The 13,869-nt window shown below is 41.7% G+C and overlaps 1 protein-coding gene across 6 annotated transcripts in view; it reads right to left on the reverse strand.

Moving 5' to 3' along the window:
- The window catches only part of WDFY3 (WD repeat and FYVE domain containing 3), a 382,468-nt gene that overhangs the window by 147,954 nt on the left and 220,645 nt on the right, over positions 1 to 13,869 (reverse strand). For 5 of the 6 annotated variants that reach the window (XM_069743265.1, XM_069743271.1, XM_069743264.1 and 2 more), the window contains exons 15-16: positions 6,022 to 6,105; positions 1,007 to 1,184 (exon numbers count right to left, since the gene is read on the reverse strand). In XM_069743265.1, the coding sequence (XP_069599366.1) occupies positions 1,007 to 1,184; positions 6,022 to 6,105 (262 nt within the window). The remainder of the gene's footprint in view (positions 1 to 1,006; positions 1,185 to 6,021; positions 6,106 to 13,869) is intronic. The other variant, XM_069743279.1, reaches the window with a different exon arrangement.

Here is a 13,869-nt window from a genome sequence, read left to right on the forward strand (position 1 = left end):
TGACTTATCGTTCTCCCAGAAAACTAGTATGTCTAGAACTAATTAAATGAGTTTGTAGTAGATTACCAGTTTTAGGTTATTGGTATGAATGGTGAGGTTGGATTACTCAGATGTCCTCATGACACCATTTTCTTTGTGGCTCTGTTCAATCTTGATAAAGACATTTTCTATAGATCCCCATCACTAGTCACATTACTGTTAATGGGGAAGCTATGTGTGGAGATTCTTGCAGATGGGGATTTACTACTTTTAAGGCCAGAGCACAGACTATGTTGCTATTGGGACAGGAGAGGCTTATGAACTTAAAGGGGTTGGCCAGCTTATAGGGCTGAAGTTTGCAGACAGACACTACGTGGCCACAGACTTGTGAATCCTCAAACCGCGCACAGTGCCAGCAGTGGGTGGTCATTTGACCTCACGTATGCAATATTCCTAGTTCCTGCCACATTTCGACTAGACGTGTCCGGCCTCATTCAATTCACTAGTATTGAGTGCGGCTGCACTCGTCTAGTTGGCACATGACCGCATGTACGCAAATAGCACACTTGCAGTCACGCCACACGCCGGCACTAGAGAATCCTGATAGCGCACATACTGCGCGCTGTGAGCAGTCACAAGTCTGCAGTCACAGAGTCTCACGCTGTACTGACCGCTCGTTTGCTTAAAGTCACAGAGCATAGAGGCTGTCCGACATGCAGAAGTCAGCACTGGGCGGGAAACAGAGCTGCAGTGACCGAGGCTTGAGAAGAGCTTTTATTGTCCAAAGCTCTTCAGACTCATTTGCATATTGATTCAAACACAGATTTCTCAGTAACGGAGCAACGGATTGGCTAATTAAAGGTATGGCTGGACCGATCTTTGCAAGTGCTATATGTATGTATAAAAATATTTTTTGGTGTTAAACCCTTACCTTTAAGGGCTTTTTATGAAACTGTTGTTAAAAAAATGATTATGGCTAAGTTTCTTTGGAATATAACATGCTAGTCTGAACGCTGGAGACACGTACTTCAGGTTGGGAATCTGAATCCACTGCTGCTAAAAGATCAAGCATAGAAAGCATGGCACCCGGGTGTATGATCACGGCATCTGAGTTTGGAAAGGATGCTGGTCCTCCATGAGATTTGAGATCACCGATGTTTTTTGGAGGCATCAGGGAAGATGTGGACACTGTATGGTAGACATGTCTGCAAAGAAAAGAAGAATAAGATCAATCTAAACAAAAGTGCTTATGGTATGCAGACTGCGGAAAGTGTGACAAAGATGAATACGAGCCTCCAACCAAAGGGTGCAGACTGCTGATGAGGGAACGTGTTTGGATATGGTGTTATCTGAGCATGCTCGGGAGCGAACTGAGTGACTTCGGTGTGCTCGAATAATATGTTTGAGACCCCGCAGCTGTTCGATGGTCGCAACGCATATGCAGGGTTTGTTAGGCAATCCCTGCATGTGATTGCGACTGCCGAACAGCTGCAAGATATACAACCGCCGGAATTAAAACATATTATTCAAGCACGTCACTCTACTAGAACCCGAGCATGCTCAGATAACGCCTTAACACGTTCGCTTCACACTAGTGCAGACATGATCGATTTACAAAAAGTGACATCTCCATCACGGAGGTCAATTCTTCTTTTAACATTGTAACAATCATCATTATTGATGGGTCCCTAGAAAGTCTATACCAACTGGTAGAACGGAGAGGTTAGTTTTTGTTGTTGTTGCACCCGTTACGTATTTTTTAGTATATTTGTTTTTATTGTGTTTACAGGATGCTTAAAAAACCCTGAAGATACAAATCAGAGCCAAGTGAAGTAATAGCAATTATAAGTGGCCATGGAAATTGTCAGATAAGCAGTTAGTCAGATGACCAGTGGGTGTAAGGGAACAGGGCATAATATTAGGGAATGTTTGGTCCCTGGGTGTCACTGACGGAAAGAGGCCATTGTGTCCATAACATTGATGTGGAAAGGCAACCAAACAACCTGGATGAAAGTGGGGCTCATATGAAACTCGTATATTATATAGCGTCATTACAAACAGAGTGATCTATTTCAAGTGTTTATTTCTGTTAATGTTGATGATTATGGCTTACAGCCAAAGAAAAAAAGTCATTATCTCAGTAAATTAGAATAATTAACAAAAAACACCTGCAAGGCTTCCTAAGTGTTTAGAAAGGTCCCTTAGTCTGTTTCAGTAGGCTCCACAATCATGGGGAAGACTGCTGACTTGACAGATGTCCAGAAGGCAGTCATTGACACACTCCACAAGGAGGGTAAGCCACAAAAGGTCATTGCTAAGGAAGCTGGCTGTTTACAGAGTGCTGTAGCCAAGCATATTGATTGGGAAGTTGAGTGGAAGGATAAAGTGTAGTAGAAAAAGGTGCACAAGCAACCGAGATAACTGCAGCCTTGAAAGGATTGTTAACAAAAGGCCATTCAATAATCCAGGGGAGATTCACAAGGAGTTGACTGCTGCTGGCGTCATTGCTTCAAGAGCCACCACACATAGACATATCCAGGACATGGGCTACAAGTGTCGCATTCTTTGCGTCAAGCAACTCATTACCAATAGACAACGCCATTGGCTATAAGCCATAATCATCAACATTAACAGAAATAAACATGTGAAATAGATCACTCTGTTTGTAATGACTATATAATATACGAGTTTCACTTTTTGTATTGAAGAACTGAAATTAATTAACTTTTTGATGATATTCTAATTTTGGGAGAAGCACCTGTACTTATTAAGCGGGGTTGGGTATGGAAAGGGTTAAGCATACAACATTGTGGGGTCCCAAATCTTCAGAATTTTTTTTAAAGGGTTTCCTGAGCCAAAGTTGTTAGCTTTTCATTGACCACACAAAACCTCAGCCTCCTTATCCCGTCCTTTTAAGAATAAAAAAAAACACTGTAAAGCAAAAACCCTGTTAACCCTACATTTTTTTAAACCAATATGAAAATAACCCCACGCTAACATTACCCAGTAAAAAGCTTCATCCGGCAGCCTTAATAACATAAACCCTCGCATGTTTGAGTCCGCCATCCCATAGAAAATACGGTCCTTCTAAAAATAAAAGCAGCCTAAATATTTAATTGAATGAAAATCTGCTGCATTATTCACCACCGTCTTTGAATCGGTGTTTTCCCCTTTCTCTAGGCATTTAGGAGAATTTTAATGAGGCGTTGTAAAGCAAAAAAGGAGTAACAAAACACATTAATAGCGGAGAATTTCAGTTTTTCAGGAAGGAAAAAATTAGAGCGGTATAATTAAAAACATGTCGAAACATTCAGAGACGGAGACCAAAACAAAGAGTAAATGTAAAGTAGATGGCAGCAGTAGGCAGAAGCACTGGATGAAGAGGAGTGCGTTTCCATAGTATGTGCTCATGGGATCACGCACGTGGCACACCGGTGTATATAGGATCTGTATGACTATACATAGAGCGCTCGGACCCTGTAAGACGCCTCCCTAATGCATAGCGCAAAGAAATATTAATTATCAAACTGTGTACGATGGAGCCAAATACAATTCTCTGCTATCGGTGCTGTATCCGATCACCGAGACATAATACACCTTTGCAGAAGTCCTAGGCATTGGCTATTTGGCAGCTTCTTTTGATTAGGGTGACCACTATTTTTTGTCAAAAAGCTCCTAAAGTCGGAAGGTGGACAGAGTTTATGTATACCCTGCCCAAAAGTTGGGGTTCCAGGGCATTTCTAGGAAGGGTGAGGCTTAAAATGGTAGTCTGGTCTTAAGCTATAAGTCTGGCACTCTATGTGACTGCAGACTTGATTCCTTATATTGCGCGCACTGCACACTGTGAAGATTCTCCAGTGCTTAAGCGGGTGGTAATTGATAGCAAGTATTCGATCTGAATATTTTCGGCCACAATCCAACTAGACTGTTTCTGGCCTCACCCAACACATTTGCATTGAGCGATGTCACGCCCAACTAGTCGGCATGTGACCGCATGTATGCAAATCACCAGCACCGGAGAATTCTCACAGCAGGCAATGTAGAGAATCATAAGTCTGCAGTCAGCATAGTGTGACTGCAGACTTGTAGCTTAAGACCGACTAACCCCCCTGAGGATTGTGTGCTACCATGTGCTGGTCATAGACCCCTATGATTAACAGAAGTCTGCCGACAGTTTTTAACACTTAAAAGTTAGCTTTCAAGGGCTTTCTCAGTCATTAGCGACAATCAACATGTACCAGTGTTTGGCAACTATACAATGCAAGTGTATCCAGATCTTGTTCTTTCTCCCGTTTTTTTTTTTTTTTTTTTTACACACTGAAGCTCTGTTTGTTCAGATTGGCTTCTGTTTATCAGTAGGGATGAGCGAGTATACTCGTTGCTCGGGGGTCCTCCGAGTATTTGTTACTGCTCGGAAATTTAGTTTTCCTTGTGGCAGCTGCATGATTTGCAGCTACTAGACAGCTTGATTACATGTGGGGATTCCCTAGCAACCAGGCAACCCCCACATGTACTCAGGCTGGCTAGTAGCTGTAAATCATTCAGCTGCGGGGATGAAAACTAAATCTCCAAGCACTTACAAATACTCGGAGATCACCCAAGCAACAAGTACACTCGCTCATCACTATTTATCAGCACAAACCCAACAAACTGAGCGCATCGGGAAAAATCTAAAATTTCCCCAAAGTCACAGCTATTATAATAGCCGCTGTCCTTTGCAACAAAGGTAGGATGTTAATGAACCACAACCCACTAAGAACGAGAAAGATACAAGAATTCACTAAAGGGAAGATATAAAGGTTTTAACTTCAAAGGGAATCTGTCATCATTTTTTTTCCCATCTAGTCTGAGAGCAGCATAATGTAGAGACATAGACCCTGATTCCAGCGATGTGTCACTTACTGGGCTGCTTGCTGTGGTTTGATGAAACGGTGATGATCTCATTAGAGAACTAGTAAACCTGCTCCCTATTCATGAGCTCTGTATAACCCCACCACACCACTGATTGGTCACTTTCTGTGTACACTGTGCATAGACAGAAAGCAGCCAATCAGTGGTGTGGGTGGGTGTTATGAATAGGTAATTCAGAACCACAATGGACCTAGAAGTTCAGAGCACACAAGTGACCTGACAAAAACCACAAAACATAGGACGAGCTCTGAGACGTGGGAACTCTGCTGACCGCAATCCCTAAACCTATCAAACCACACTAGAGGTAGCCGTGGATTGCGCCTAACGCTCCCTATGCAACTCGGCACAGCCTGAGAAACTAGCTAGCCTGAAGATAGAAAAATAAGCCTACCTTGCCTCAGAGAAATTCCCCAAAGGAAAAGGCAGCCCCCCACATATAATGACTGTGAGTAAAGATGAAAATACAAACACAGAGATGAAATAGATTTAGCAAAGTGAGGCCCAACTTACTGAATAGACCGAGGATAGGAAAGATAGCTTTGCGGTCAACACAAAAACCTACAAACAACCACGCAGAGGGGCAAAAAGACCCTCCGCACCGACTAACGGTACGGAGGTGCTCCCTCTGCGTCTCAGAGCTTCCAGCAAGCAAGCAAAACCAAAAAAGCAAGCTGGACAGAAAATATAGCAACAAAAGTAACACAAGCAGAACTTCGCTTATGCTGAGCAGACAGGCCACAGGATCGATCCAGGAGGAAGCAAGACCAATACTAGAACATTGACTGGAGGCCAGGATCAAAGCACTAGGTGGAGTTAAATAGAGCAGCACCTAACGACTTAACCTCATCACCTGAGGAAGGAAACTCAGAAGCCGCAGTACCACTCGTGACCACAGGAGGGAGCTTGATCACAGAATTCACAACAGGTGGGGTCTTTGCTACAACATAATGCTGCTCTCAGATGAGGACACAAAAACCTGGTAACAAATTCCCTTTAACGGTCATTGTGTTGTACTAAGCTCAACACTTTCAATACCACAAGTAATAATGTGAAAACAATACCCATATTCGAACAAACACTTTAACAAAAGCTGAAATATTATTAAAAGCCTCCAAATGGATGCATCAGTACCTTTTTCTGGATAGAGCAGGAGTGCCCCAGGGCGAAGGGAGAGTAGTCTCGTTTGTCAAGCAAGGCGGGATCTGTTCTGCCCGACTACAGATGTGATAGGTATGAGCAGGATAGAGAAAAGTTAGAAAGACAAGCCAAAAAGTTGTGTTAGTCGTATAGTGAGTGAAGAACAGGATTACACAGAAGTGTCACAGTGCAAAGGACAGATGTACATAGAGGAGACAAACATGCGGGTGTCTTCAGCCACCGTTGTGCGTACAAGTCTGAAAAGAAGGTTATCAAGAAGTAGCGCCGCCCCATTTCCTCTTCCGGGCTGTCCTGTACGCACAAAAATGTCACCATTTCTCAAAACTGCATGGTTCTTTATGGAGGAAGCATGGAAAAGTCATATTAAAGATTAATCTGTCAGCACTCCGGACACGTCTTGGAGATATGTGTATTTTGCATCAAGCTAGCAATTCATACACCGCTGTGTTTTGCCATTCCTCTGTTATTCATCCTGGAAATGCATCAATAAACTGACACCTAGGCATAACCAGCATTCAAAAAAGTGTGCCCCCCCGACTGGTAAGACCCCGTAGTCAACTTATTCCAGAGGAGGATAAACACTTACTTCCTGAAAAGTAACATTTACTAAACTAGACATTCAACGAATGCCGACCAGGACAGGCTAGGACTCCCGAAATGTAACATAGTAACATAGTAACATAGTTAGTAAGGCCGAAAAAAGACATTTGTCCATCCAGTTCAGCCTATATTCCATCATAATAAATCCCCAGATCTACGTCCTTCTACAGAACCTAATTGTATGATACAATATTGTTCTGCTCCAGGAAGACATCCAGGCCTCTCTTGAACCCCTCGACTGAGTTCGCCATCACCACCTCCTCAGGCAAGCAATTCCAGATTCTCACTGCCCTAACAGTAAAGAATCCTCTTCTATGTTGGTGGAAAAACCTTCTCTCCTCCAGACGCAAAGAATGCCCCCTTGTGCCCGTCACCTTCCTTGGTATAAACAGATCCTCAGCGAGATATTTGTATGGTCCCCTTATATACTTATACATGGTTATTAGATCGCCCCTCAGTCGTCTTTTTTCTAGACTAAATAATCCTAATTTCGCTAATCTATCTGGGTATTGTAGTTCTCCCATCCCCTTTATTAATTTTGTTGCCCTCCTTTGTACTCTCTCTAGTTCCATTATATCCTTCCTGAGCACCGGTGCCCAAAACTGGACACAGTACTCCATGTGCGGTCTAACTAGGGATTTGTACAGAGGCAGTATAATGCTCTCATCATGTGCATCCAGACCTCTTTTAATGCACCCCATGATCCTGTTTGCCTTGGCAGCTGCTGCCTGGCACTGGCTGCTCCAGGTAAGTTTATCATTAACTAGGATCCCCAAGTCCTTCTCCCTGTCAGATTTACCCAGTGGTTTCCCATTCAGTGTGTAATGGTGACATTGATTCCTTCTTCCCATGTGTATAACCTTACATTTATCATTGTTAAACCTCATCTGCCACCTTTCAGCCCAAGTTTCCAACTTATCCAGATCCATCTGTAGCAGAATACTATCTTCTCTTGTATTAACTGCTTTACATAGTTTTGTATCATCTGCAAATATCGATATTTTACTGTGTAAACCTTCTACCAGATCATTAATGAATATGTTGAAGAGAACAGGTCCCAATACCGACCCCTGCGGTACCCCACTGGTCACAGCGACCCAGTTAGAGACTATACCATTTATAACCACCCTCTGCTTTCTATCACTAAGCCAGTTACTAACCCATTTACACACATTTTCCCCCAGACCAAGCATTCTCATTTTGTGTACCAACCTCTTGTGCGGCACGGTATCAAACGCTTTGGAAAAATCGAGATATACCACGTCCAATGACTCACCGTGGTCCAGCCTATAGCTTACCTCTTCATAAAAACTGATTAGATTGGTTTGACAGGAGCGATTTCTCATAAACCCATGCTGATATGGAGTTAAACAGTTATTCTCATTGAGATAATCCAGAATAACATCCCTCAGAAACCCTTCAAATATTTTACCAACAAGAGAGGTTAGACTTACTGGCCTATAATTTCCAGGTTCACTTTTAGAGCCCTTTTTGAATATTGGCACCACATTTGCTATGCGCCAATCCTGCGGAACAGACCCTGTCGCTATAGAGTCCCTAAAAATAAGAAATAATGGTTTATCTATTACATTACTTAGTTCTCTTAGTACTCGTGGGTGTATGCCATCCGGATCCGGAGATTTATCTATTTTAATCTTATTTAGCCGGTTCCGCACCTCTTCTTGGGTTAGATTGGTGACCCTTAATATAGGGTTTTCATTGTTTCTTGGGATTTCACCTAGCATTTCATTTTCCACCGTGAATACCGTGGAGAAGAAGGTGTTTAATATGTTAGCTTTTTCCTCGTCATCTACAACCATTCTTTCCTCACTATTTTTTAAGGGGCCTACATTTTCAGTTTTTATTCTTTTACTATTGATATAGTTGAAGAACAGTTTGGGATTAGTTTTACTCTCCTTAGCAATGTGCTTCTCTGTTTCCTTTTTGGCAGCTTTAATTAGTTTTTTAGATAAAGTATTTTTCTCCCTATAGTTTTTTAGAGCTTCAATGGTGCCATCCTGCTTTAGTAGTGCAAATGCTTTCTTTTTACTGTTAATTGCCTGTCTTACTTCTTTGTTTAGCCACATTGGGTTTTTCCTATTTCTAGTCCTTTTATTCCCACAAGGTATAAACCGCTTACACTGCCTATTTAGGATGTTCTTAAACATTTCCCATTTATTATCTGTATTCTTATTTCTGAGGATATTGTCCCAGTCTACCAGATTAAGGGCATCTCTAAGCTGGTCAAACTTTGCCTTCCTAAAGTTCAGTGTTTTTGTGACTCCCTGACAAGTCCCCCTAGTGAAAGACAGGTGAAACTGTACAATATTGTGGTCGCTATTTCCTAGATGCCCGACCACCTGCAGATTTGTTATTCTGTCAGATCTATTAGATAGTATTAGGTCTAAAAGTGCTGCTCCTCTGGTTGGATTCTGCACCAATTGTGAAAGATAATTTTTCTTGGTTATTAGCAGAAACCTGTTGCCTTTATGGGTTTCACAGGTTTCTGTTTCCCAGTTAATATCAGGGTAGTTAAAGTCCCCCATAACCAGGACCTCATTATGGGTTGCAGCTTCATCTATCTGCTTTAGAAGTAGACTTTCCATGATTTCTGTTATATTTGGGGGTTTGTAACAGACCCCAATGATAATTTTGTTACCATTTTTCCCTCCATGAATTTCGACCCATATGGACTCGACATCCTCATTTCCTTCGCTAATATCCTCCCTTAAAGTGGACTTTAGAAAAGACTTTACATAGAGACAAACCCCTCCTCCTCTCTGATTTTTACGATCCTTTCTAAACAGACTGTAACCCTGTAAGTTACCTGCCCAGTCATAGCTTTCATCTAACCATGTCTCGGTTATTCCCACTATGTCAAAGTTACCTGTAGATATTTCTGCTTCTAGTTCTTCCATCTTGTTTGTCAGGCTTCTGGCGTTTGCGAGCATGCAGTTTAGAGGATTTTGTTTTGTTCCAATCTCCTCGCTGTGGATTGTTTTAGAAATGTTCTTACCTCCCTTCTGAGTATGTTTTCCTGGATCTTCTTTGTTCAAGTCTAATGTTTTTCTTCCCGTCCCCTCTTCTTCTAGTTTAACGCCCTCCTGATGAGTGTAGCGAGTCTTCTGGCGAATGTGTGTTTCCCAGGTTTGTTGAGGTGTAGTCCGTCTCTGGCGAGGAGTCCATCGTACAAGTAATTCACACCGTGGTCCAGGAATCCGAATCCTTGTTGTCTGCACCATCGTCTTAGCCAGTTGTTTGCATCAAGGATCCTGTTCCATCTCCTGGTGCCATGCCCGTCTACTGGAAGGATAGAAGAAAAAACTACCTGTGCATCCAGTTCCTTTACTTTCTTCCCCAACTCTTCAAAGTCTTTGCAGATTGTCGGTAGGTCCTTCCTTGCCGTGTCATTGGTGCCAACATGTATCAGAAGAAATGGGTGGACGTCCTTGGAGTTGAAGAGCTTTGGTATCCTATCGGTCACATCCTTGATCATCGCACCTGGAAGGCAGCATACTTCTCTTGCAGTTATGTCCGGTCTGCAGATGGCTGCTTCTGTGCCTCTCAGTAGTGAGTCTCCCACCACCACCACTCTTCGTTGCTTCTTGGCTGTACTTTTTGCTGTCACTTGTTGCTGTGTGCCCTTTTCTTTTTTGCTTGCTGGTATTGCTTCATCCTTAGGTGTGCCATCTTCATCCTCTACAAAGATTTGATATCGGTTCTTCAGTTGTGTGGTTGGTGATTTCTCCATGGTCTTCTTGCTTCTTTTGGTCACATGCTTCCACTCATCTGCTTTTGGAGGTTCTCTGACACTTTTTTCACCTTCTGTGACCACTAGAGATGCTTCTGTTCTGTCTAGAAAGTCTTCATTCTCTTTGATGAGTTTCAAAGTTGCTATTCTTTCTTCCAGACCCCGCACCTTTTCTTCTAAAAGGGCCACTAGTCTACACTTCTGACAGGTGAAATTTAATTCTTCTTCTGGTCGATCTGTGAACATGTAGCACATGCTGCAGCTCACCATGTAGGTTGTCACATCTGCCATGTTGCTCCTAGATCCTGCTGACTTGCTGTGTGTTTTCCTTCTTGTGTCTATTAGGTATAACAATTTCCGAAAAAATTCACACTGCAGACTAGTTGCAAAAATTTCATATATCAGAATAAGGCTTGCAGAAATCCGGAAAAAAAAACATCATCATAAAATTGACTTTTGCAGGATATCTTCTGTATGCAAATGTACTTTAAAATGGATCAGTCAGCAGATTTGACAATACAAACTGCATACATTACTACATAGATTTCATAGACCTGATGAAGTCTCTATTTTGAAAATCTGTCAGGCTGCCTGAATAATTCTTTATGAAAGTTTAACTCTTTCTCTACCCACTTAAGACTAATTGACAGCTCCTCAGTGTGTCTCCTCTTTGCTGAGATCTCACACTGATCAGTACAAGCTGCAGCTGTCAGTCATGCACGGTGAAGACTGAGTATGCTTGGACTTATGATCCATTTCATTCTATAGACAAGGAGTGCACAACCTGCGGTCCCGGGCTAAATGCGGCCGGCAAAACCATGCTGCACAGCCCCCAACTATAAGGGCAGAAAAATGCTTTATATGTGAGGAGCCACATGCAGAAGAGTAGTGTCAGTGGGGATAATGTGAGTTCTGAAACAATAGATAGTAAGTAAAAAACAAAACAAGATCTATTGTAGAGAGCCATGTACATGTGGGACCTCTTCCTCTTTACGGCCTAGTCACAGTTTTTTTAATGAGGATTCAGAGGCAGATTTTACTGTAAATACTCATAAAAATGCTTCAAGTACTCTTTGAATAAACTTCCTGTTCGTTTTACTGTGAAATGTTCAAAATAATGTGAAAAAAAAAAAAACATTACTACGTACAATATAGGAACTTTTACCATTAAAATCCGTATCTGACGTAGTTTTGATGTGGAATTAGGACCAAAATCTATTTATAAATCCTCGTAAAAAAATCCAGTGTGAATGTACCATTAGAGTGTTGATTTTTGGAGGTAAGAGTCTGGTAAGTAGAATTTGTACCTATCAGACATTTACGGTATATACTTTAAGGCCATGTTCACACGTTGCGTTTTTGCTGCAAATTTTAAGCTGCATTTTACAGTACCAGCGAAATTCCATGCACACAATGTTTTTTCTTGCTGACTGAATTGGAAAACTGCAGCAATCTGCACTTTCAGCATTTTTTCACCCGTAGAAAGCAATTGGGTTTGTGCAAAATCGCAGCAAAAAACGTAGGTATCAGGTTTTGCTGCGCTGTTAGTGGAAAAAAAGCAGGTAAAGTAATATGTGAAACCAAGTTATTTTTATGATTTTCCCAAGTTTAAACCATGATGTCTTGCTCTCCTCTCCTCAGAATGGCACTTAGGATTAGTACAGTTTAATTAAGTTAAATTAGTCATATGGAAGTCCGCAAGGACAGGGTCCTCTTCCCTCTGTACCCGTCTGTCACTGTAAACCTGTTTACTGTAAACGATATCTAGAACTCTGTATGTAACCCCTTTATCATGTACAGCACCATGGAATTAATGGTGCTATATAAATAAATAATAATAATAATAATATGTGCAAAGTAAACATTGGCTGACCAAGGTGTAAAATTGCACAACACCTGATCAACTCAAGGGCTGACCAAAGTGTGAAAGAAAACAGCGTCCTTCAAACTCAATGCTGAAGTCAATGTGTTAGGTAAACTATTCCCAACAAATTCATGTATCCCCGCTGTTACATTTGTATGCGTATTTTTTCATGAATTTTTTTTGTTAACCCATTACTTGCCAAATTAGCAATTTTCATTTTATTTAATGACAGATTTTTAATGATTTGGGTCCTAAAGAATCAGAAACATAATTTGCTAAATTTTTACAAGTACGGATTTTTCAGAAAAGGGCGTCCCAACATTCAATTAAAAATGACAATGACATGATTTCTATTTTGAAAACATTCATTTTTACAAACACAACACAAAAAATTGGACCGAATTATAAAAATGATAAAATCTTAGTTGCTTGAAGCTAAAGATTAGGCGTCCCAAAAAAAGGACATTGGTAGATAAAGGGTTAAGATTAGTCACTTTTTTCAATCTTTTTCCATTAAAAAAATTGCCCTTTTTCCAAAAATGGTTTTATGGTTTCACATATGTCTTGCATTGGTGACCTGTGTTCATGCTTTTTGTAAGCAGCTTCTCTACTGCCAAGAGAGCAGGTTTTGCCTGCAGAAAAAAAAAACGCAACATGTGAACATACTCTAAATATGCCACAAAATGGGACAAAAGGTAATACCCCTTTAATTTTTAGTGCTGTCCCTATATTGGTTGCACATAACGACGTGGCTCTTATTCCACAAAAAGTTGTGCACTCCTCCTATAGATGGATTCAAATGTTCATTCTCATCTCTTGGCATCACAGACTTGGCCCTATCCTGGATCTCATCATACCTAACAGACCGGACATTCAGCGTCTCCCACTCACACACCACCTCCTCACCTCGCCCCCTATCTGTCGGAGTCCCACAAGGTTCAGTTCTAGGGCCCCTGCTCGTCTCCATCTATACCTTTGGCCTGGGACAGCTCATAGAATCTCACAGCTTTCAGTATTATCATTATTATTATTTATTGCTATAGCGCCATTTATTCCATGGCGCTTTACATGTGAGGAGGGGTATACATAATAAAAACAAGTACAATAATCTTAAACACTGCTGATGACACACAGATCTAAATCTCTGGACAAGATATCACTTCCCTACTAACCAGAATCCCACAATGTCTGTCCGCTATTTCATCCTTCTCCACTAGACCTCTAAAACGTAACATGGACAAAACAGAATTCATCATTTTTCCCCCATCTCATGCAATCCCCCCCCCCCCCCCCCCCCAATGAACCTATCCAATAAAGTAAATTGCTGCTCACTCTCTCCAGTCCCACAAGCTCGCTGCCTCGGGGTAATCCTTGACACTGATCTCTCCTTTTAACCACATATCCAAGTCCTTTCCACTTCCTGCTGACTACAACTCAAAAATATTTCTCGGATCAGTACATTCCTGAACCAAGAATCTGCTGAAACCCCTAGTCCATGCACTCATCATTTCCCACCTGGACTACTGCAACCTCTGCTGCCCGACTAATACATCTGCCCCCGCTAATCCCCGGCCTGCCACCTCTGTCAATCCCTGCACTGGCTCCC

Source organism: Ranitomeya imitator, chromosome 1, assembly GCF_032444005.1.
Source record: "Ranitomeya imitator isolate aRanImi1 chromosome 1, aRanImi1.pri, whole genome shotgun sequence".
Classification (NCBI taxonomy): domain Eukaryota; kingdom Metazoa; phylum Chordata; class Amphibia; order Anura; family Dendrobatidae; genus Ranitomeya; species Ranitomeya imitator.